The 23,969-nt window shown below is 42.2% G+C and overlaps 1 protein-coding gene across 9 annotated transcripts in view; it reads right to left on the bottom strand.

Moving 5' to 3' along the window:
- TBC1D5 (TBC1 domain family member 5) overlaps nucleotides 1-23,969 on the bottom strand; it is a 498,550-nt gene that overhangs the window by 51,524 nt on the left and 423,057 nt on the right. For 8 of the 9 annotated variants that reach the window (XM_038759929.1, XM_038759928.1, XM_038759927.1 and 5 more), the window contains 2 exons: nucleotides 20,837-20,902; nucleotides 10,183-10,346 (listed from right to left, as the gene is read on the bottom strand). In XM_038759929.1, coding sequence (XP_038615857.1) covers nucleotides 10,183-10,346; nucleotides 20,837-20,902 — 230 coding nt within the window. The remainder of the gene's footprint in view (nucleotides 1-10,182; nucleotides 10,347-20,836; nucleotides 20,903-23,969) is intronic. The other variant, XM_038759926.1, reaches the window with a different exon arrangement.

Raw genomic sequence — 23,969 nt, 5'->3', positions numbered from 1 at the left:
CCATACAGCTTTGTTTGGTAAGTGTGAGACACTCAAAAACCTTCGTTTTTAAAAATCCAGGTCTTTGACTGGCCTATTCACCTCCGCCCTAATGACCATTTTTTCTCCACTCCTATTTGTTCTGGATTGCAATTACAAGTCGCCTTTCTAAAAGTGTTTTTACTCAATGACTGAAATGAAAGCTTAGCTCCAGTTTGCCATTCTTCTTCCTTAATCACAAAGTTGTGGAAGGTTACTCTTTGTGTGCAAAAGTAACTAGTTCAGGCTGGACAGACACTACCTCTTGGTGAAAATATTTCAGTAATCAGGACTGCCAATGGTATTTGAGTGCCTAGTATATACAGAACAAAATAAAGGACTACCTATTAGGAATAAAAACCATAAAATCTCAAGTTACAGGGAGCATACATATATATGCTATGGTGGACTCTCATAAAAGTTATCTTTAACTTTTTCCTCACACCAAACCACTTATATCCCCTTCTTTTTCTTTCATCTCCTCTTACTTTACCCCTTTCCCAAATCCCCCTACTTTCTCTCCTTTTTCCGTTTGCTTCTCTTGTACCTATTTTCTTTCTATATACCCCATACCTGCTCCCATCTCTATTCTTCAGTTGGGAACCTCCCTCAATCTCCTGTTGTCTTTATTTAATTCTTGCACATTGCCTTTGGCACTGTAGGTTGGCTTCATTTTGAATCTTCCTTTGTCCTATCTTTTCCTCCCAAGGATTTCCCTGACTCTCTGTTTCCCCTTTCCTCTGCCAATCCTCCTTGAAGGGCTCAAGGTGGTGATGGCTGGTGCTCATAAAAACAATCTTTTTCACTTATCAGTGTGGTTCCAAAGCCTTCTCCTTGAAGGGTTGACTGGAGAGAGGATTTTGAAGGTGAAGTGTGATAGAGGACCTGGTTCATTCATTCATTCAGTCATATTTATTGAGTGCTTACTGATGCAGCAAGTTCTGGGTGAAATGGGGAGAAAGGAATCAGAAGTTTGGCTGCTGTTATTGGGTTCTAGAAGATGATAGGGATGAAAGGTTGAGTCTAATGGAAGATATAATAATGATAACTGTGGTACCTGTAAGCGCTTAGTATGGTTTTACTCTCCCCCTCCCCATCTCCCCCACCCTAACTCCTTCCCCTCCCCACAACACCTGTGTATATGTTTGTACAGATTTACTACTCTATTTATTTTACTTGTACATATTTTCTATTCTATTTAATTTATTTTGTTAATATGTTTTGTTGTCTGTCTCCCCCTGCTAGACTGTGAACCCACTGTTGCATAGGGACCGTCTCTATATGTTGCCAACTTGTACTTCCCAAGTGCTTAGTACAGTGCTCTGCACACAGTAAGCGCTCAATAAATACGATTGATGATGATGATGATGATGATACAAGGAACTCGGGTTGGATACAGCCCCTGTCCCACATGGGGCTCACAGTCTTAATCCCCATTTTCCAGATGAGGTACCTGAGGCCCAGAGAAGTGAAGTGACTTCCCAAGGTCACACTGCACACAAGTGGCAGAGCCGGGATTAGAACCCAAGTCCTTCTGACTCCCAAGCCTGTGCTCTATCCACTAGGCTACACTGCTTCCCTACACCCTCTAGACTGTAGGCTCACTGTGGGCAGGGAATGTGTCATAAATTGTTATTTTGTACTCTCCCAACCAGTAAGTACAGTACTCTGCACACAGTAGGTGCCCAATAAATATGATTGCCTGAGTGACACTGATGATTCTGTCAGGATGGAGTTGGATCAAGGTGGGGCAGCCTTTGGAGAGGCTGAACGAGTGGTGGTGCCAACATAAGTTAGAAAAGATGGCTGCACAGTACCCTACTGCTTTCTGTTTTTATTTTATGTCTTTACCCTTGTCTCTTATGCTGCTTTATAATAATAGTAATGATGGAATTTGTTAAGCATTTACTATGTGTGAAGCACTGTTCTAAGCGCTGGGGGGAAAAGGTGATCAGGTTGTCCCACGTGGGGCTCACAGTCTTAATCCCCATTTTACAGATGAGGTAACTGAGGCTCAGAGACGTTAAGTGACTTGCCCAAGGTCACACAGCTGACAAGTGGCGGATCCGGGATTAGAACCCACAACGTCTGACTCCCAAGCCTGGGCTTTTTCCACAGAGCCATGCTGCTTCTCATTGTTTTATCTCTTCTTATGGGTCTGTTGTCAGTCCCCTCTCTCTACCTTATACTCCTCGACTGTGCCTATTGATGGCTAGGGACCACACCCCATATCCACCCACATATTCTACTGCAGTACAGTACAGCACGCACTTCATAGAAAGGATGGGCAAGTGTAAGCAATGTGGGCAAGAACTGGACTCCTTGTAAGCCACTGGCTAGTGACCACCTACCCCTAGATATGCCCATTATTATTGACAGCTTTCCATAATAATCCAAAACATTAACTATGGGTTACTGTGACACTACCAAATAACTAGCATAGTAAATAAGATAATAATAATAATGATAGCATTTGTTAAGTGCTTACTATGCGCAAAGCACTGTTTCAAGATACTTTTGATGAGGCTAGACACAGAAAATAAGGAAACAAAACAGCCCAATGTTGGGTAGGGATTGTCTCTGTTGCTGAATTGTACTTTCCAAGTGCTTAATACAGTGCTCTGCACACAGTAAGCGCTCAATAAATACGACAATGAATAAAGACCAGTGAATATGCCCTATGTAAAATGGATTAGATTTTAACATAGTCTTAAGAAATAAAACAATATCCCACGCAGACAGTAAAAAAAATCAATCTGATGCTCATGGATTTCATTCACAGAAGTAAATCCATTATTTTAAGGGTTTTTGGAGTTCAAAAGCAGAATTGACCATGAGGATAATTTATGAAAAACAATAATAACTGTGGTCCTTGTTAAGTGCTTACTATGTGCCAAAGAATTTACTAAACATTAAGGTAGATGCAAGTTAATCAGATCTGACACAGTTCCTGGCCTACATGGAACTCAAAATCTAAGTATCAATCAACGGTATTTACCGAGCGTTTACTATATGCAGAGCACTGTACTAAGTGCTTGGGAAAGAAACATACAACAGAATTAGCAGGCACTTTCCCTGCCCACAAAGAGCAGAGGGAGATCAGGAATTTTAACCCCACTTTACAGAAGAGGAAACTGAGGCACAGAGAAATTAAGTGACTTCATCAAGGCCATAAGGCAAGAAAATGGCAGAGCGGGGATTAGAACCCAAGTTCACTGATGCCCAGGCCTGTGCTATTTCCATTTGGCCAAACTAACCTATTCTTGCTGTGGCCTATCAATTTAAAATTCAACTTTCTGAAAACCTCTTTGAGGCACTGCAGCAGTGTTTTCTTAGCAGTAGCTTACCTCACCATTAAAACACACGCACAAACCTGTAAGAAAATTTTCCCCACAATAGCTAGTACATAGCTATAAAAAGGAAACTCATTTATTTAGCTGATTAATCAGAGTAAAGATTAGTGTTATAATCACATCTACTATATATTAGCATTTTCTTAAGTACTTACTATGAGCCAGGCACTGTACTAAAGCTAATCAGATTGGACACCATCCATGTCCCACATAGAGCTGAGTCATAATTCCCATTTTACAGATGAGGTAACCGAGGCACAGAGAAAATAAGTCAGGTGCCCAAGGTCACAAAGCAGACCATGGCAGAGCCAGAATTAGAACTCAGGTCCTTCTGACTCGCATGCCTGTGCTCTATCCATTAGGCCACGTGGCATCTCACCCTTTTTACAAGTGAATGAGGCTGAAGTAGAATTAAGTCTATTTTAGCATTGGACACATAAAAACACAAGGCAGTTTTCTACCTAAATTCCATCAGTGAACCATAGCAAGGCTAGCACTAGAATGATGGCCTCATGTCTACTCTCCATAGTAACTGAAATCTGCTACAAAGAGAAGAGTTTGAAGAAATGCGTGTCACAAAGACTAACACCCAAGGCTCCTTACGCGTAAATTGAATTCAAAAAAGAAAGATGAGTTATGCTGAGAACACACTGGCAGCCCAGGAAATTCAGAAATCACACTATACTCTGGTCCCACAGCAGGAAGGGGGAAAGGTCACAGCTGACTCGCAGCCTTGGTACACAGTTCCAATTCATCAAGACCTGGCCCTTACACACAGCACAGTTAGATTTTCTGCTTTCTCTTGAAGTTTGGATGAGATGTGATCATGGCAAACCCCTCTAGAGAAATTGTTTACAGACTTGATTTGGAATGATACAAGTACAGTTCAATTTGCTTTCTCAGCATTGCTGATTAAAACAATAATAATAGTTGTGGTGGGGGTGATGGTTTTAGTAAGTGCTTACTATGTGAAAAGTACTTCGGTAGGCACTGGGGAAAAAGTACACAGACTGAATAAAAAAACGGGTCAGATGGTGAAAAGCGTAGTCACCCTAAATCACAAGATCATTCTGCAATTTGATTTCATTCTTCCTGAATGGCCATTAACATGATGCCCCACCTAAGAACTCTTAAATCTCTTGATGTCTGTAGACAAATTACGTACAGTGGAGGTCATTGCTAATGTTGCAAAGAGTTCAGCCAAAGAATTGTGTGCCACTACTAACAGCACCACTGTCTTTAGAAGAACTCAAAATCACGATGACATTTTTAGAGGAACTTCTAACTGTGTCTTGTGCTAATGTACATTCCAAGTACCTAGTACAGTGCAATGCACCTTGTAGGTGCTCAATAGATACCACGGCTCCTACCACTATTATGGTTACTACTCAGAAACCCATTGCTGAGATCAATGTTTTGTTCTCAAAAGGAGCAGAATATCGAATGTCTCATTGATCATTGTGTGGATCTTTCATCTGTGCAGAAACATCTTCTTAAATTCATCTTCTACCAAAATTCATTTTCTACTATTACCTTGTCATAGGCTATGGTTGCCTTTTTTGTTCAAAATAAATTCCTTGAAGCATAAAGATGTGATACAAGTTATTTAGAAACCCAGACACGGGTTTACAAAATCTGAGTGAATGTGCCAAATTATCTCAAACAAAAAGCTTTTTGAAGACACTCTCTTTGATGTTCATTTTTCCTTGAAATGAGTAACTGCAGTAATGTGGCTAAGTGAGTATGGAGCTGCAATTATTCTAAACAGATTTAAAGTGAGCCTTTTTCAACCTTATCAGATGAACTGGCAGCTAGGTTTTCAAAACTTTCTTTATCTCCAAGGTCAGAGTGGCATTGGAGGACTAAATATATGCCCGGTTTCAAGGTCTGAATTGAATTTGGCCTCAAATCAAAATCCATATACATTTCCACAATTTATACTCGTTTAAAAACTATTCATTAAAACTGCATATGCTGAACTAGGTGTCATCAAAATGTGTTTTTTTTGGTTGTTGTTTTTTTTTTTGTAATTCGGCCTAATAGCCCTAGCAATATTGATTAAGCAATGCCACATTACAGGAACACTTGCAAATTGGAAAATGTTGTTAAATTCTGAGCACTACCATTCAATTTTATCAAACAGCCTCAGAGACCTATTAATATTGACTGAATCTGTACAGGGTGAACCAGTGTTTGTATAAACAAATGAACAGAAGACACAATTTAAAACATCTGAACCCACAGTCTTCTTAGAAGTGCTGCAATCATTTTCCACTCAACCAAAATGGAACTGGCAAATAGACTACTTGTTTATAGCATTTTGAGAACTGCCAAAAACCTTTTGTTTCAGCCTGTGTCGATGTGGATTTTTGCTTACAGGTGGCATGCTTACTGTGCCTCCAAAATGGCCCCTAATGTCACCTGATTGACAGCTGTGGCCTGGGCACCTATTTTGTACTATCAGCCTCCCTGGACTTTGCTGACTGCCCCAAAACCTCCCACGGTGGAAGAAGGATGGTGAGGGCGGGGCTAGGGAACAGAAAAAGTGAAAATGTTATCTGCTACTCAGGGGGACGTACTGTTCTCAGATTGGGTGGGGGTCAATCCAGTCTGCCCAGATCTGGCCTACTTCCAAACCAGCTGCTTTCCCTCACAGTGACTCCTACCCAGCCAGCTGTAGACTGAGTCAGGAACCTACCAGTAAGTCAAATGAAAGGCAGCGCTCAATAAATACGATTGAATGAATGAATGAAAGCCACGTATGGGGTCTCTGAGTGTATCTCTCGCTGGTCTGACATCAGCGGGAGCTGCCACAAGCCCAGGTGGCTAGACTCCTTCAGTCTGCAACAGTCATCCAACTATTTTTGCTGCTCTTCTCTGTTGACCAGCTCAGAGACTGCTAAAAATGGGGTAAGTGGTCCTTTAATTGCCTTCTCCGGACTACTCAGAGCCCATCCAGTAACATGTGACTCTGGAAACATTTGTCTTTTTTGGACAAGTGGAAACCTACTAATGTTAGCTTTACTAATGCTTAAAGGTAGGATTATTCTGAGTAGTTTCAGGGCAAAAAAGGAAATCTTCATAAAGAATAAATATGACTTGATCCATGCAAACTCTGCCAATCATTCATTACATTTTTCCCATTTTGTATTTTAGTGTGGGGACATGCAAATGTGAAGGCCAAATCCTCTTATTTTTCTTCTTAAATCCTCTCCTTTGCCTTGCTTTCCCACAGTTGACAAAAAGATCACCCGCCCAGTCTCTGAGGCCCACAGCCTTGTCATTATCCTTGACTCCTCTCTCCCAACCCTCACATTCAGTTTGTCAACAAAATCTGTCAGCTTTTCCTCCACAATTTCCAGAATTCCTCCCCTCCCCCCACCTCTAATTGGCCACTCTGCTGGTCAAGCCTCTTGTCAGATCCTGGCTTAAGCAATCAATGGTACTTATTGAGCACTTACTATGTGCAGGGTACTGTACTAAGTGCTTGGGAGAGTACAATACGACAAACAGAATTAGTAGGCATGCTCACTGCCTACAACAAGCTTAGGCTTAACTACAGCATTAAGTTTCCACTGGTCTCTTTGCCCCTGGTCAGTTCCCTCTCCAGGCCAAACTTGGCTATGCTTTTCTCTATTTGTTCTCCTCGTTCTCCCAATACACCCCAGCCCGCCCTCTTTACTCATCTCAAGCCAACCTACTTCTCAGGCCTTGTTCTCGTCTCTCTCACTGCCAGTCTCTTGCAGATCCTCCTTTCTGCCAGAAACTCCTTCGTCCCTTACATCTGGCTGACCATTTCTCTTCCCACCGTCAAAACACTTCTGAAATCACGTTTAGGACGCCTCCCCTTTATATCCAAAACAGAACCCCTCACATTGCCACCCAAACTCTGTCCTCCCTCAACTTTCCCATCACTACAGACGGCACCACCATCCTCCTGTCTCAAAAGCCTGTAACCTTGGTGTTATCCTCAACTCACCTCTCCCATTCAACCCACGTTTTCAATCTGTCAGCAAATTCTGTTGGTTGTACCTTCACAGCATTGCTAAAATCCACTCTTTCCTCTCCATTCAAGCTGCTACCACATTAATCCAAGCACTTACCCTATCCTGCCTTGATTACTGCATTAGCCTTCTTGCTGACCTCTCTGCCTCTCCCCTGTTCGTCTATACATCATGCTGATGCCTAGATCATTTTTCTATAGAACTGTTCAGACCATGTTGGTCCACTCCTCAAGAATTTCCAGTGGTTGCTCATCCACCTCCGTACCAAACAGAAACTTCTTATCATAGGCTTTAAAGCACTCAAAAACCTTGCCCCCTTCCTGCTGGGTTATAACCCAGCCCGCACACTTCACTCCTCTAATGCCAACCTACTCACTGCACTAAATCTCGTCTATCTCGCCACCAACCTTTTGCACACATCCTGCCTCTGGCCTGGAACTCCGTCCCTCTTCATATCCAACAGACGATCACTCTTGCCACCTTCAAAGTCTTATTAAAAGCTTAGCTCCTCCAAGACGCTTTTCCTGATAAGCCCTCATTTCCTTTCCTTTCCTCCCACTCCCTTCTGCATTATCCTTGCACTTGAGTTTGCAACCTTTATTCAATGCTTCCTCAGACCCATAACACTTATGTACATATTCATCATTTATTTACTTTAATGTCTATTTCCCCCTCTAGACTGTAGAGGGAATGGGTGGGCAGGGACTGGGTCCACCAACTCTTATAGTCTCGCAAGTGCCTAATATAACGTTCTGCACACAGTAAGGAGCAGAGAAGCAGGGTGGCTCAGTGGAAAGAGCCTGGGCTTTGGAGTCAGAGGTCATGGGTTCAAATCCCAGCTCCGCCAACTGTCAGCTGTGTGACTTTGGGTAAGTCACTTCACTTCTCTAGGCCTCAGTTACCTCATCTGTACAATGGGGACTAAGACTGTGAGCCCCACGTGGGACAACCTGATCACAGTGTAACCTCCCCAGCACTTAGAACAGTGCTTTGCACATAGTAAGCACTTAATAAATGCCATTAGTAGTAGTAGTAAGCTTTCAATAAATATGATTGATTTCCTAATTAGTATTCCATCTCCCCGTCCTATTTCTCCCTCCACTGCCTCTTCAGTACTTCCAGCACTTGGATACTCACAAACCCTTGTTGCACTAATTTTCCAAACTTCTATTACTGGTTCCCTTCACCTGTAATTTATTTCATGGTGTATCTCCTCCACTAGATTATAAGCTCCTAGAGGGTAGGAATCAAGTTTACTAACGCTATTGCATTTGTGTTCTCTCAAGTGCTCCAACAGAAGCATTGTGGCATACAGACCCCCTCGCTGTGCAGGAGGTTTTTATTCTCTGGGCACAAAGTGAAGAAGAACCTGCACTGTCCCATACCTGATTCTCCCCCTGTGCATAGATGAATTACTTTTGTTTATGGAGAAATTATTCTCCACGAGCTGGTGGCCTTTGCCAGGGCTGGCTGGGGTGCAGGCTTCCCACAGGTTTTTAGTGGCTGGGCAGGAAACCAAAAGGGAGCACAGCCACTGCCACTGGCTCATCAGCACATCTGAGCACCTCCACTACTGGCTTAGCCGGAGGGCAGAATGGGAAGACAATCTCCTTCAACCCTTCCCACTGCCCAGGCCCCCCTCCCCTGATTTGTGAAACGAGGTTATTTCCTTCTTTGGTGAGGCACAGTAGCATGAGTCCTTGAAGTGGGATGAGAACAGCAGCAGTTTGGAAATCAGTATTTTGATAATAACTCAGTATGGCTGCCATTATCATTTTCTCTCTAACACGGAGGCCTTCAATTGCAGGGTCCACAAACTGGGTTCCAAAGTGTAGCCAAAGTGACAGGTACTACTTAGAAGTACAGGCAATCTTTGATGCCCATCCATACCTTACTTGGTCTATGGGGATCACACAGGAGCCCCTGAAGGGGGCTGCAGGTTCGGGAAACAAGAGCAAGGGTAGAAACGCACTAGGAGTGAAATTAAAACTAAATGAAACTTCGATACATCAGTGTGGTCTAGTGGAAAGAGCACAAGGCCCAGAGACAGGAGACCAAGATTGTAGTCCCAGTCCCACCAATAGCCTGCTGTGTGACTGTGGTCAAATCTGACTTGGTGGAAGCAGCAGTGTGGTCTAGTAGATACAGCACAGGACTGGGAGTCAGAAGATTTGGGCTCTAATCCTGTCTCCATCACTTGCCTGCTGTATGACCTTGGATAAGTCACATACCTTCTCTGTATTTCAGTTTCCTTACCAGTAAAATTTGAGAGGAACTATGCCCTATCTGATGTTCCTGTATACTCTAGACTGTCACTATGGGCAGGGAAAGTGTCTACCTATTCTATAATACTGAAATCTCCCAAGTGCTTAGTACAGTGGATTGTATCTACCCCAGTGTTTAGCACACAGTAAGCACTTAGTAAATACCATAATTTTGATTATTAAGTTACTTAATTGCTCTGCATCTCAGAGAGGAAGAAGGGAGGAGAGCGTGTGGGAGAACGCCGCTGTCGCTCGGGTTTGGGTACAGCAATCGCCTGGGTACATGGGTGGTGGCGAGGCAGCCCCTGAGAGGCTGGCCAGAACTGGGTTGCACAGGAGAAAAAGAAACATCTAGATTTTTCCTTTGCATGGTTTTAGAATGCTTTTGGGGTTGTATTTAAGGTAGGTTTAACCTATCCGATTGGTCCCTGAGTAGGATGGAAATCAGGAGCCCGGACTGGCCTCAACTGGGCTAGCCCGATGACCCAATCCCCACTAGGATATGTCCATGAAATACCATGAAACTACAGTGAGGAAACTTACCGATTCTTTTTTGCCCATGGTTTTGCTATGTGAGCGAGAGCGGGAGATGTTGCTGAAAAAAGAATCTTTCTTGGAAGCAGACAGAGGTGGAGACCCAGTGAATTCCCGTCCTCCAGGCAAACTCTCGACACTCGGAGATGAAGTGATGTTTTTAGAATTTTGGCCTGTGAGAAAAGGTAAACACAATAAAACTAAATCACTACACAATATCTCAGTTGGTTCCTGGGCCTCCTAAGAGAGCAAGGAAAATGATATATTCAAAATATAATTATATTCAAAATAAAAGCTTGTGATGAGGCGGTGGAATGCTAAAATTTACATGCACTGAAAAACATTTGACATACAGGTTTATTTTCTGAAGAATTAAAAAAAATAACAACTAACGAAGTATGATCCCAACCATCACTCACCACGTCCTGATCAGTATAACCTTACTAGTTTTCATAGGTCTATAGCTGGAGAGCTATAGTTGCCTCCCCTCTATCCTTGTGAGTACTGATTTCTTCAAAAATTCAACAAATTAGTAAAGTGTAGCTTCCCTTTCCAGAAAGCTAGTTTTCTAAGGGTTTCCTGCCTCTAAATACTCCCAGTCTCTGCCAGGTGCCAGGAACAGAGATGAGACTGCCTTTCTAAAATCCATAGGATCATCTCTGGGATCCTTCTTAAGATGAAAGAGTGTCACAGGGATGATCAGCATGACCTCTATTACAATGGTTTTTTATTATTAGAAATTATACACCCTGGCCTAGAGTTTCTTATCCTCTTTTCTCTGTTTTCACAGAATTATCAGAGGATCACTTTGTTCCCCAGGTGTTTCTATGGCAGGATCATGTCAACTTCCTCTACTGCCTTATCCCGGACATGTAGTATGGTGCTCTGTACACAATAAGTACTCACTAAATACCATCAATTGATTGACTTAACAAAGATAACTATCACAAGAAACACTATAAAGAGTCAAATGTAGTTTATCTCCATTATGGAGATTTACAGTTATCATGAGAAGGATACAATTTCTTAACTGAAGACAGAAAAAGTGAGGTGATTTCTGAATAAGACAGACAAGGTCCAAGAAGAGGGAAGGAGTGTGAAGGGAAAATAAAGCCTTGTGTAAAGAAAGGGCTATTAGTCTAAGGAGAAGCCCAGGTTACGTTCATCATTAGGGAAGCAGCGTGGCTTAGTGGCAAGAGCACGGGCTTGGGAGTCTGAGGTCGTGGGTTCTAATTCTGGCTCCACCACTTATGAACTGCGTGACTTTGGGCAAGTCACTTAACTTATTTGTGCCTCAGTAACCTCATCTGGAAAATGGAGATTAAGACTGCGAGCCCCATGAGGGACAACCTGATTACCTTGTATCTACCCCAGTGTTTAGAACAGTGTTTGGCACATAGTAAGCTCTTAACAACTACCATCATTATTATCATCTTCCTCTACGTATTCCAAGAATGTTACAACTGGTTTCAGAGATGCTGCTGCTCTGTAAGGTTTCTGAAACTGGTTTCAATCCATTTTTCAGAATGAAAAATCATTCAGCCCCTATCTCCCCAAACCTCAAAAACCTCCAATCGTGGCCAATCCACCTCTGCTTTAAAGATAAATTTCTTCCCTTTGGCTTCAAGGCCCTCAATCAGCCTTTTCCCTTCTACTTTACCTCACTCATCTCCTACAACCCAACCCACACAACCTGCTCCTCTAATGCCAACCTATTCTCTGTACCTCGATCTCATTTATCCTGTCACTGACCCCTTGCCCACCTTCTCCCTCGGGTCTGAAACTCCCTCCCCCTTCATATCCCGCAGTCCACTACTCTCTCCACTGTCAAAATCCTTCTAAAATCACATCTCTTCTAAAACGCCTTCTCAGACTAAGTCCCTTATTTCTCCTATTCGCCCTTCTTTCCATGTCAACTATGTACTTGGCTGTGTCCCTTAAACCCTTTGATACTCACTCCAGTCCCAAAGCATTTATGCAGATATTTTTATATGCAATTTCCCCCATCCACATCTATTTGAATGTCTATCACCCCCACCCCTGGGCCCCTTCTAGAACGTAAACTCCAAGGGGGAAGGGATCACATCTATCAATTCTGTTGCAATGTACTTTCCCATGGGCTAGAAGCAGTGTGGCCTAATGGCTAGAGCATGGGCTTGGAAGTCAGAAGGACCTGTGTTCTAGTCCTGGCCCCGCCATTAGTTTGCTGTGTGACCCTGAGCAAATTACTTCACTTCTTTGTGCTTCATCTCATCTGTAAAAATGGGAATTAAGACTGTGAGCAAGTGCTTAGTACAGTGCTCTGCACACAGTAAGCACTCAAAAAATACAATTGAATGAATGAATGTGGAACAGGGACTGTGTCCAACCTGATTTGCTTGTATCTATCTCAGTGCTTAGTACGGTGCCCAGCACATAGTAAGCGCTTAACAAATACCATAAAATCAAAAACAACAGGAAAGTGCTTAGTACAGTGTACACTGAAAGCTCTCAAACTATTGCTTGATTAACATTATCTTCTACTGCACATAAAATATCAGAAAAGTGCAGGGAATAAGAAGCAAGACCTCATAAAAATACCATCTGTACATCTGTTACATCTGTTCTATATGTTGCCAACTTGTACTTCCCAAGCGCTTAGTACAGTGCTCTGCTCACAGTAAGCGCTCAATAAATACGATTGATGATGATTGATTGATCTGGACTATGGAAATTGCTTAACAAATTAAGCGGCCCTTTAAAAGTACATCAAAGATCTTGGACAACTTATGGTGGCATGGCTCAGAATTGAGGATGCCCTGACTTATACATTCCCCACTGCCATCAGGAGTAAAGCAGGGATGCATGGTAGGTCTGATCCTGTTCAAGCAGCCATGCTGAAAGATGCAGCAAGAGACCCGGATTCAGGTGTTAGAATGTATTTCTGCCCCTTTAGAAAATGCTTTCAGATTCTGAATTCACCCACGGTCCTAAAGCAGGGTCGACAACCTTTCTGTTTAGGAGAGCCAAGCAAAATGAAGCTTTAAAGTATGTGGGTGCCAAGACACCATCATACAGTATGAACAAATATTAACAGTTTACTTAATTGTCAATCTAATGGTTTGAAATGCCTCAATCTAAACTGGATTAACTCTGGCTACTAGATTATATGGGGCTGCCATACGACATGTGACACCATTACATCGTGCTCTGCGTAGTCCAATGTGTTGACATCTTTGTGCCACAAGGTTGCTATGTGTGTGAATGCATAGGTAATATTAACACATACTAATAGTAATGTTAGTATCATAACCACTATATTATACTATAGTATATTATGCTACATTCATAATATATTATGTATAATATATTGATATGGACATATGTAGGTGTATGTACAGTGTTGCTCATCCCTTTTAAAGATTATACCACTAATGGTGAGAACCTTTTCACATTTTTAAAACTGAAAAGCCCCCAGGGTGTGGGCTGACCATCCACTCCTACTTTAAGCACTTAGAGAAGACTCTTGGCTGGGCTGGACCATTTCCTGTAATCTCATCCCGTCATCTGATGAGGGCAAAGGGTTTATAGGTGGTGCTGATTAAACTGCTTAAGGATCTGGATATTCTTTCCACAGTATGGCTTTGGACTCACAGCCATAAATGAGGTTGAATGCCAACAGAGCTTCAATTTAAAAGGAAACGATGCCCCATTGCTTCAACCCTGTCTGTCAGTTTTCCAAAAATCACAGCAGCCTACCAAATAGAAGCATCAATCAATTAAACACATCCAGAAACACCACTGTTTTTCTACTCTTCTTCTAAAGAGTTGCGCATCAATACCTCAAAGGCTGTCTGTCATCTGGTGTAGAGATGCTACACAATAATAATAACAATAGTAGCATTTCTTAAGCACTTACTATATGTTGGAATAGATATGGTATACTGAAATCAGACAGTCCCTGTATTCCAGGTCTTCCCTGATCCCAAGAGGTCTTCCCCAATTAAGCCCTCTTTTCCCTGACTCTCTTTCCCTTCTGCATTGTTTATCAACCAGTCATATTTATTGAGCAATTACTGTTGTGCAGAGCAAGAGCTTGTTAGAATACAACAGAGTTGACAGAACACTCCCTGCTGACAACCAGCAAGAGTTTGTGAGAATACAATATATCAGAGTTGACAAAATGCTCCCTGCCCACAACCAGCTCACAGTTTAGCGGGGAAGACAGACATTTATATGAATCAGTTAAATTATGGATATCTACATAAGTGCTATGGGAATGATGAAGGGTGAATAAAGGGGTGTAAATACAAGTGAAAGGACGGGTGATGCAGAAGCAAGTGGGAGAGGAGGAAATGAGGGCTTAGATGGGGAAGGCCTCTTGGAGGAATAAGGCTTTGAAGGTGTGGAGAGTGACTGTAGGAGTTCAAATCCCGGCTCCGCCAATTATAAGCTGTGTGACTTTGGGCAAGTCACTTCACTTCTCTGGGCCTCAGTTACCTCATCTCTAAAGTGGGGATTAAGACTGTGAGTCCCACGAGGGACAACCTGATCACCCTGTAGCCTCCCCAGCGCTTAGTACAGTGCTTTGCACATAGTAAGTGCTTAATAAATGCCATTATTATTATTATTATTATTATTATTATTATTATTATTATTTGAAGGGGGTGGGAAGGTAAGGCCAGAGGCAGGATCTTGGGCAAGGCGTCTGGGGCAGTGAGATAAATACGACTGAGGTGAGTAGGTTGGCATTATAGAAGTGTGTGGGCTTGGATCTAAACCCTTTCGGCATTTGGTATTCACCCCACCTTCAGCTCCACAGCACTTAGGTACATATTTATAAATTATTTATATTAATGTCTCTCCCCCCCCAGACTGTAAACTTGTTATGGACATGGGACATGTCTACCAACTCTGTTATACTGTACTCTCCCAAGTGTTTAGTACAGTGCTCTGAATACAGTAAGCATTCAATAACTTTCACTGATGGATTAAACCCTGAGTTCAACATTTTTGAACCACACACTTTGGAATCTCCCTGTTCAGGTCTCCATGGGGCTCACAATCTGAGAAGGAGGGAGAACTACTATTTAATCCCCATTTTGCAGATGAGGAAACTGAGGCACAGAGAAGTTAAGTGACTTGCCCATGGTCACACAACTGGCAAGTGGCAGAGTCAGGCACTCAACTTCGATCTCCTGACTGCCAGTGCTGTGTTATTTTAAACTGGATGACTCCATAAGGCTTACTTGTAATTAATGGTCAAGGAAATATAGCAATGACTTTCTTAATGTTAAATGGGAGTCTAGGTGTGTTGTCTGCTCTTAGGCTATTTACAAATTATCCATAATCACTCAATTCCTATTTTTCAAAGACCTTACTAAGAAGGATCCTGAAAATCATCAGAAGTTTTCATATGAAAGAACACAACCTTTTTTTTTAATTTACACCCTGTATTTATGACTTCTGAATCAACAATTCTGGCATTTCCCAGATTTGTTCACCCCTGATCTTATTCAGATATTGTGGAGGGAAATAAATGGAGGAATTTATCTGGTGATTACCACACTTACATAGGTATTGATTTTGATGTTGATTTTTCTGGCTCAGATGTTGAAAAAAGGGGACAAAAGGAATGTTAGAACTTGGGCGTGTGGTGCAGGAAACTAACATTTTATGGATGATCCACACCAACCCAAGCCCTTTGCAGCTTTAATTGCTTTAAATTAGCCAGTCTCCTTCCAGGGGCTGGGAACAGGATGGATGGTACTTCCCAAGCGCTTAGTACAGTGCTCTGCACACAGTAAGTGCTCAATAAATACGATTGATGATGATGATGATGGGGCCACTGAGGCCTCTCTCTAACTAACATTCGGGAGGACTTTAGGGAAAGAATCCAATAAGGGACAATGTGGCCTTGGGCTCTCCTGCAGCCCTGAGCTCCTGGAAGGTAATGCGCTAGTCTGTAAGTTCCTGATAGGCAGGGATTGTCTGGATCTATTTTATTTATTTTTATTTATGGTATTTATCAAGCTGCTATTATGTGTTAAAGACTATTCTAAGCACTGGGGTAGATTCAAGATAATCAGGTTGGATGCAGTTTTTGTCCCATTTGGGGCTCACGGCTTAAGTAGGAGGGGTAGGTGCTTGGCACATAGTAAGTGCTTAACAAATACTATCACTATCATTATTATTATTTAATCCCCATTTTGCAGATGAGGAAACTGAGGCACAGAGAAGTTAAGTAACTTTCCCAAGGTCACACAGCCGACCGGAACTAGAATCCAGGGCCTCTGACTCCCAGACTCTTGCTCTTTCACTAGGCCATGCTCTTTCCCATTGTATTCTCCCAAGCACTTAGTACAGTGTTCTGCACACAGTAAGCACTGAACAAACACTGTGGACTGATTGATAGTTTAAGCCTCCTGGAGATTCAATTTTAAGTCTGCACAGTAAGTGCTCAGTAAATACAATTGAATGAATGAAAGTCAGCTGCTGGTAGGGTTCAAATACGGCTACATAACCTCCAGTTTCTCCAAAACAAAATTTAACCAAAAAGCGCACGAGGTATGCCAATGTATGCCTTATCTTTCTATGTACTACTTGTAAATAGGGAAATATTGGGTTAATAACTGTGAAATAATTTTAGAAGTACAACTGCTACAAAAATGCAAAGCGTGAGCTTGTGAAAGAGGTGCTGTTGGCTGGGAACCAAGATCTAAGACATCGCAAAGAGAATGGACAGGCGTGCCTAGTCTGCTAAACCACATGGCAACAAATATAGTAGTGCACCCTGTTCTTACCCAGAGCTTCCCAGGAGCGACTAAAGCTCTTTGAAGCAAAGGGGAAGAAGTTGGGAGATCAGCTGGGGTTCTCGTTCATCCCAAATGATTGTTTTAGGCAAAACAGAAAATCCACGGAAAAGGTGGATTGATGAGGAAAGTAAGTAACAGGGGGTGGTTCAAATTGTCCATTAATAATAACAATAATAATAATGATGGCATTTATTAAGCGCTTACTATGTGCAAAGCACTGTTCTAAGCGCTGAGGAGGTTACAAGGTGATCAGGTTGTCCCATGGGGGCTCACAGTCTTCATCCCCATTTTACAGATGAGGTAACTGAGGCACAGAGAAGTTAAGTGACTTGCCCAAAGTCCAAAGCCCGTGCTCTTTTCCATTGAGCCACGCTGCTTCTTAGTTCAGTGATAGTATAATTTTTGTACTTATAGTATCAGGAACCTCAGAAATGTTTAGATTTTCAATTCCCTCATTTTTAGCGGTAACTACGACGGACATCAAGCAGCGTGGCCTAGTGGAAAAAGCACAAGGCTGGGAGTCAAAGAACCTGGGTTCTAATCCTGTCTCTGCCACTTGCCTGCTGTGTGCCTTCTTCTGCTGTGTGACTGTGTGGCTTCTCTGTGCCTCAGTTTTCTCAACTGTAAAATGGGGGAATCAATATCTGTTCTCCCTCCTACTTAGACTGTGAGCCCCATGTGGGACTGGGATTACGTCCGACCTGATTAACTGTTATCTATCTCGGTGTTTAGAACAGTGCTTTACACACAGTAAGCATTTAACAAATACTGTATAATGATAATAACGATAAGGATCATAATAATAATAATTCAAAACAAGCACAAATTAGGAAAGACTGATTGACATTTAACTGAGATCAAAAGGGGATGGAAAGTCACAAATGACCTCAAACCACGAAATCTGCCTACTCAACTAATTCTCCAGTGCAAACAGGAAGTCCAAACATAAAATTACAACACCACACATTTTCAAATGAAGCAGACTTGAAGTTCCTACTAGCTCATAAATCAATCTAGCCAGTGAGGTCTCCTAAGTCCTAGGTATCTAATAATGTGATGATAACACACTCAGTCCACCTCCAGTCCATTTTTCACAGACCTGTTTTTAAATATCTGGAACACCACCATTTCCTATAAAGTGCAGTTTAATGACCTCAGGAGAATGAGTTTAAAATAGCAGCTATTTTCTGCTGCAGTTCTATGAAGAGTCTTGCAGTTTGTTCTACTAGTTCATCAGCCTTCTAATTACATCACTGTTCCCAGGGAATGACTAACCACACTTTGGGAGCACTTCCCAAAATCTATAAATGGGGATAATGACACAGAATCACTGAAGGAACAACTCTTCTTCAAACGCACAACCCCAATGTGCACTGAGGTGAGAAACGGAAATTCAGATAAAAACAGATCACACTCCCAGCCACAGTTCATTTAAGATCACCTCTTAATCACAGTCCAGTCTCTTCTGCTCTTTTCATAAAGAATTTGAAATCAACAGCCTTTGTTTCCCTTAAAATAAACCCATCACAGTACACTGGCACTCTGAATCCAAAAGACAGCTTTTTTTTACATCTTTACAGATGTCTTTACCTGGAACGTAATACAATGCAAATTCAGAGGTCAGGAGAATGTACACATTTAAAAGGACGGTAAATTTTCAAATAGTGTATAACCATAATCTCCTCTAATAGTATCTGGTGCTGGTCATTTTTTATTATTACCTTTAATGGTATTCGTTAAGTGCTTACTATGTGCCAGGCACTGCACTAAATGCTGGGGGGGAGACAAGCTAATCAGGTTGGACAAATCCCTGTCCCACATTGGGCTCACAGTCTTAATCCCCATTTTATAGATGAAGTAATGGAGGCACAGAGAAGTGAAGTACTTGCCCGAGGTTCTGCAGCAGACAAGTGATGGAGCCGGGTTTAGAACCCAGGTCCTTCCACACCTGTGCTCTATCCGCTAGGCCACGCTGCTTCTCTGGCCGTGACATTTACACGCATCCCAAAAGGATAGGTAAAGACTTACTTGGGCCCCTACATACTCCAGATGATTCTTTAATTATTCACAGACTATCTACTTTGAGGGTGTCCTAGTTAGAGCTTGACAGGGTTTATAAGAGCTTTCACAATGTGCTGCATTAATATATTATTCTTCCTTTCTATCACTATCTAGGACTGGTGCAATATTTATAGGTTCTTATCTTTTTCCTCTTCCTTGTCTCTCTCCCCTGAATCTTTTTTTTTTTTTTTTTTTGGTCTCCGTGCATGGGAGTCTTGTCTCTCCCCTGCAGACTCCCCCTCCTAGGCATCCAGGCATCACAAGACGCACAGGCAGTGGATTACAGGCTGTTCCCTATGGGCATTTACAAAATTGTGTGTTCCACTGCCCTTAATCCCCATCTCAGTTTCCCTCTCCCTCTTCCCTGTGCTCCTGGGCCAGGATTCACACTTCAGCAAGGCAAGGCTTCCCCGCTCCCTCCAGTGGGGCTACCGGCCCCTGTGGCTCAGTGGAAAGAGCCCGGGCTTTGGAGTCAGAGGTCAGGGGTTCAAATCCCAGCTCCACCAATTGTCAGCTGTGTGACTTTGGGCAAGTCACTTAACTTCTCTGGGCCTCAGTTACCTCATCTGTAAAATGGGGATTAAGACTGTGAGCCCCCCATAGGATGACCTGATCATCTTGTAACCTTCCCAGAGCTTAGAACAGTGCTTTGCACATAGTAAGAGCTTAATAAATGCCATTATTATTATTCTTTTAGACTGTGAGCCCACTGTTGGGTAGGGACTGTCTCTATATGTTGCCAACTTGTACTTCCCAAGCGCTTAGTACAGTGCTCTGCACACAGTAAGTGCTCAATAAATACGATTGATTGATTGATTGATTGATTGTGAGTGGGTCTCCAAAGCACGGTTACTGAACAGGACAATGGGTGGTGTGATCACCAGTGATTTGAGGCTAGTGACTAACTAGTCCCTTCACAGCTCCAGCTGGCAACAACTTTCTGGATTCCTGCTCAGAGGACCGAATGTCCCTAGGACGCCTTAGGGCCCAGGCAATTTTGCCCTGAGCTGGTCTTAGATTGGGACACCTCTGGATGCACATAACTAACACTATCCATTATTTATACTGGAGGCATTGACTGTCATTATATGTGGAGGCTTTCCCACTGACCTGGGTTTTTGCACAATTCAGAGTACCTAGTAACATAGTCTAGTGGAAAGAGCATGGGGCCGGGAGTTGGAGAACCTGAGTTCTGATCCCGGCTCTGCCAAGTGCCTGCTGTGTGACCTTGGGCAAGTTACTTAACCTCTCTGTACTTCAGTTACCTCACCTGTAAAATGAGGACTCAATCCTACCCCTTCCTACAGGATGGGGCCTGTGTCTAGCCAGTTGACTTGTATCTAACCTCAGGGTTTAGAACGGCGCTTGGCATATAGTAAGCGCCTAACAAGTACCATTATTATTATCATTATTGTTGTGATTTCGGAGTATTAAGTACCCTCACTTTTTTCCCCATGGAGACATTTATCAAAGATTGCCACAATGCACCTGGCAAGACAAGGACTGAATGGTAAGTTGCCACTGAATGCGGAGTGTGAAAGCAATTTCCAAATATAAGAACAAGGCGGAGACACATGCAATAGGAAATCGGAATCTCGGGCGGATTCAGATCACCATGTTGTGGTATAATGAAAGGGAGCCTTTTTCTTTTAAACAACAGTGCCACTTGGTGGCTACGCAATGATAGTGAATTAATAAGCACTGGAAATGGAAAAAAAGCAAAAGTGATTTTAGTTAGGGTTTCTTTACAGGCCAATGAAAATGGTTCAGGCAAAGAGAGAGACACTATATCGCCATAGTAACTGTACCTTGGAGGTCAGTTAGAGCCTGGACAGGAACAGGAATCTTAGCATCGCTTCCTGTTACTACATCTCCTAGTAAATAAATAAAAAACAATTTACATTTCATAAGGGAAAAAGTAACCATCACTTTTGGTGGGTTTTAAAATAGTCTGGCTGAAAACGCGGTAGAAAACAACGGCACAACGGAGAAAATGAAATGCCCTTTCTGAAAGGTGCAGAGATATGTATACTTATGAAAGGTACTTTTCATCTGAAGAAAGTGGAGTTAGTATTAATTCAAAATAAATCCGTACCACCAAAAAGATTTGGAAGTTTTATAGACATGTAAGGGCTCAGGAACTAATGCAGTCTTATATTTCATTCATTTCCCTACCCCAAAATAGATATTAATACAGTTTTCTTTTTCATTTATTTCTCTACCACAGAATATTCATGTTTCACCTCATTAAATACTAGAGCATGTCTGTTTTAGCTTTTTTTACTTACAGAATTAACAATAGCTATTAGTATTACCGTAAATAGAGACAGATTAAAATGACCTCTCCTAAATGAGAAAAACTTGTTTATATCTGACTCATATATACTCAGGTACAAGATGGCACAATTTTAAATAGGACATATCAAGATGAAAACTTTAGTTAATTGCATGTTAGGTGATTATGCAGACTCGATCAGTTACCAAATACACTTCAGAAATGTCAACATGTAAAAATAAACTGTGGCTGGACACTCGAACAGCTGATCTTTATTTTTGGCAGGATTTCATTTCCAAATTAGTTCTCAAGCATGTCCTTGTGATAAGGTGGCATTCAAAAAAACACACACACGAAAACCCTTTTGAAGATACTTCAAGGGCACCAAAGAAAGATGGCATTCTCTCAGACAGCTACCATAATTCAGCATGAAAAGGAGGTACAATGTCAAGACCAGAGGAAGGAACTGGAAAGAAATTATTCTTTGGTAAACACAGATGGTTTAATTACTTTGGGCTACAGTTTCTAGAGAACACTTCAACTAAGAAATCCAGCTAAACATTTCGGGTAAAGAACTGTAATTTTGCTCTCCCCACCACAGAACTACCAGGATGCAGTATGCTGAACTCAGTATCAAGGCAATGTTTCTCCTTTATATGTAAAACTATATTACTTTGCTCACGTCAGAGAGGTTAATGGGCATAAGAAAACAGTGAAGTCCATCTATTTTCTGCCTCACAGGAAAGGACATGGGCCATAATTAACACATTCTTATGCTTCTCTTTGTACATAGCATTCGCTATATGCCTAGATATGATCTAGGTGGATAGTTTTTTCAACCGGGTAGGACAGAATTATACTCACACAAATTAATTAACAAGGTCCTCATTTATACGTCTAAATAAAGGCATACCCTAACACACAAACCTGGCACACAACTACACAGTTTGCTGACTTGTCTTTTCTTATGCCATCGAGTCATCTCCGACCCATAGCAATGCCATGGACACATCTCTCCCAGAACACCCCACCTCCATAAATGCCCAGCCCCAACTCTACCTTTGTCTTCTCCACTAGAGTGCAAAGTCCTTGTGAACAGGGAATGTGTCGCTTCTTTTGTAATTCCCAAGTGCTTACTACATACATGCCACACTCATGGGGGGCACAATAAATGCTGCTACTACTACTACCTCTACTACTGCTATTACTTTTACATGCCATCAATGCAGGTAAATCAATTACTTCCTGCCCCCACCTTCCCTCCCAAAACTCACCTGCTCCTAGCAGCTTTCCTGCCTCAACCCCCGATCCCAAACTTGATCTCCCCTCATCTCTGCAGTTTCCAATCCCCATTCCTTGAGCTCCTGGATAATTTTCCCTTTGTTTGAACCTTAACCAGAACAACAGCGGTTCATGGGTTAGGCTGCTGCCTCATTTCCAGTTGGTAACCCAGTCTTTTCACTCTGGCTCCAGCTGAGGGAACCAGATCACAAACCTATGACGAAATTCCAACAAAGGGAAAAAATTTCCGGGATGGGGGACGGGGAGAAACTGATAAGATAGTAGGGGGGACACACACCTGAGTTTGGGGTACAGAAAGGGGGAGCAAGAAAGCCCAAAGAAACAGGTAAGGGTCCAGGAATGAGAGGAGAGGAAGACGGGGTGGAGAAGAATTTTAATTTTTACTTATGCTTAGTGACTGGCCATCACATCAGGGATGGAATGGCTCCAAACTACCTGCATATAAGCCTTTTAATGAATGTTGCCCAGTTCCATCATGGAGTATGCCTGTCTACCTAAAACAAACTGCCAAACCCTTTATTGAAAAGCAAAGAAGGGATAGACTGGCCATTACGTGAACAGCACACAGTAGCCATTAAAAATGAAAATTCACATTTTTATAGTACTCTCAGTTCTGTCATGATACATGTTTTCTGCCAGCATTGAGGCCAAAACCATTGAGGAAATTAGGAAACGTTCACCAAACAATGTGAGGGTGCTTGGTAACCCCAGTATTGGAGGAAGCAGTTTGTGCATGTACACACGGCGTGATACAGATGACAGCTTTCCATTACATGGGGTTTGGCAAGAAAACAGCCCTTGCATTATAGAAGAGTGGGTGTCATATAAAACTCTGCATTTCAATCTTGGGAAACAAATTGATTTTCAAGAGTGGCAAGTTGTCCAGCAGGTATAGTATAGAGCTCTCACGTTAATTCCCCAGAAAGTAATGAAAATCTGACTCTTCTTCCTCACCAGGTTTGGGAACACATAGCAATTCTATGCCTAATTTTGAGCTTGCTCATAGGCTGCATATTGTGCTACCATCTGATTACAAGTCTAGGTTGTACGATTTGGTGAAGGAAGGAGGAGGACGTACCTCGGGTTAGGGATATTAGCAAAAAGAAGTATTGGCCCAAAATTATTTTTTGCAATCCTGTTAGCAATCTCCCCTTAACTTAAATGGCAATGTCACCTTGCAACAGGTTCTCTAGGTTTTAATTTGGTCTCCCCTCCCCTTCATTTAAAGCACACGGTTTTGAGTGAAACCTTTGTTTCCAACATCCACTTTCTATTTGAAAGTGAAAGTATAACAGTCTGGTCTTTTGACATGAAAACAGACCCTTCGGAAATGAGAAGACTAAAGACGGCCAATTTCTTCAGAA

Source organism: Tachyglossus aculeatus, chromosome 2 (assembly GCF_015852505.1).
Source record: "Tachyglossus aculeatus isolate mTacAcu1 chromosome 2, mTacAcu1.pri, whole genome shotgun sequence".
NCBI lineage: Eukaryota > Metazoa > Chordata > Mammalia > Monotremata > Tachyglossidae > Tachyglossus > Tachyglossus aculeatus.
Note: the sequence above shows the minus strand (reverse complement) of the source record. Positions and strands in the feature narration are given on the sequence as shown.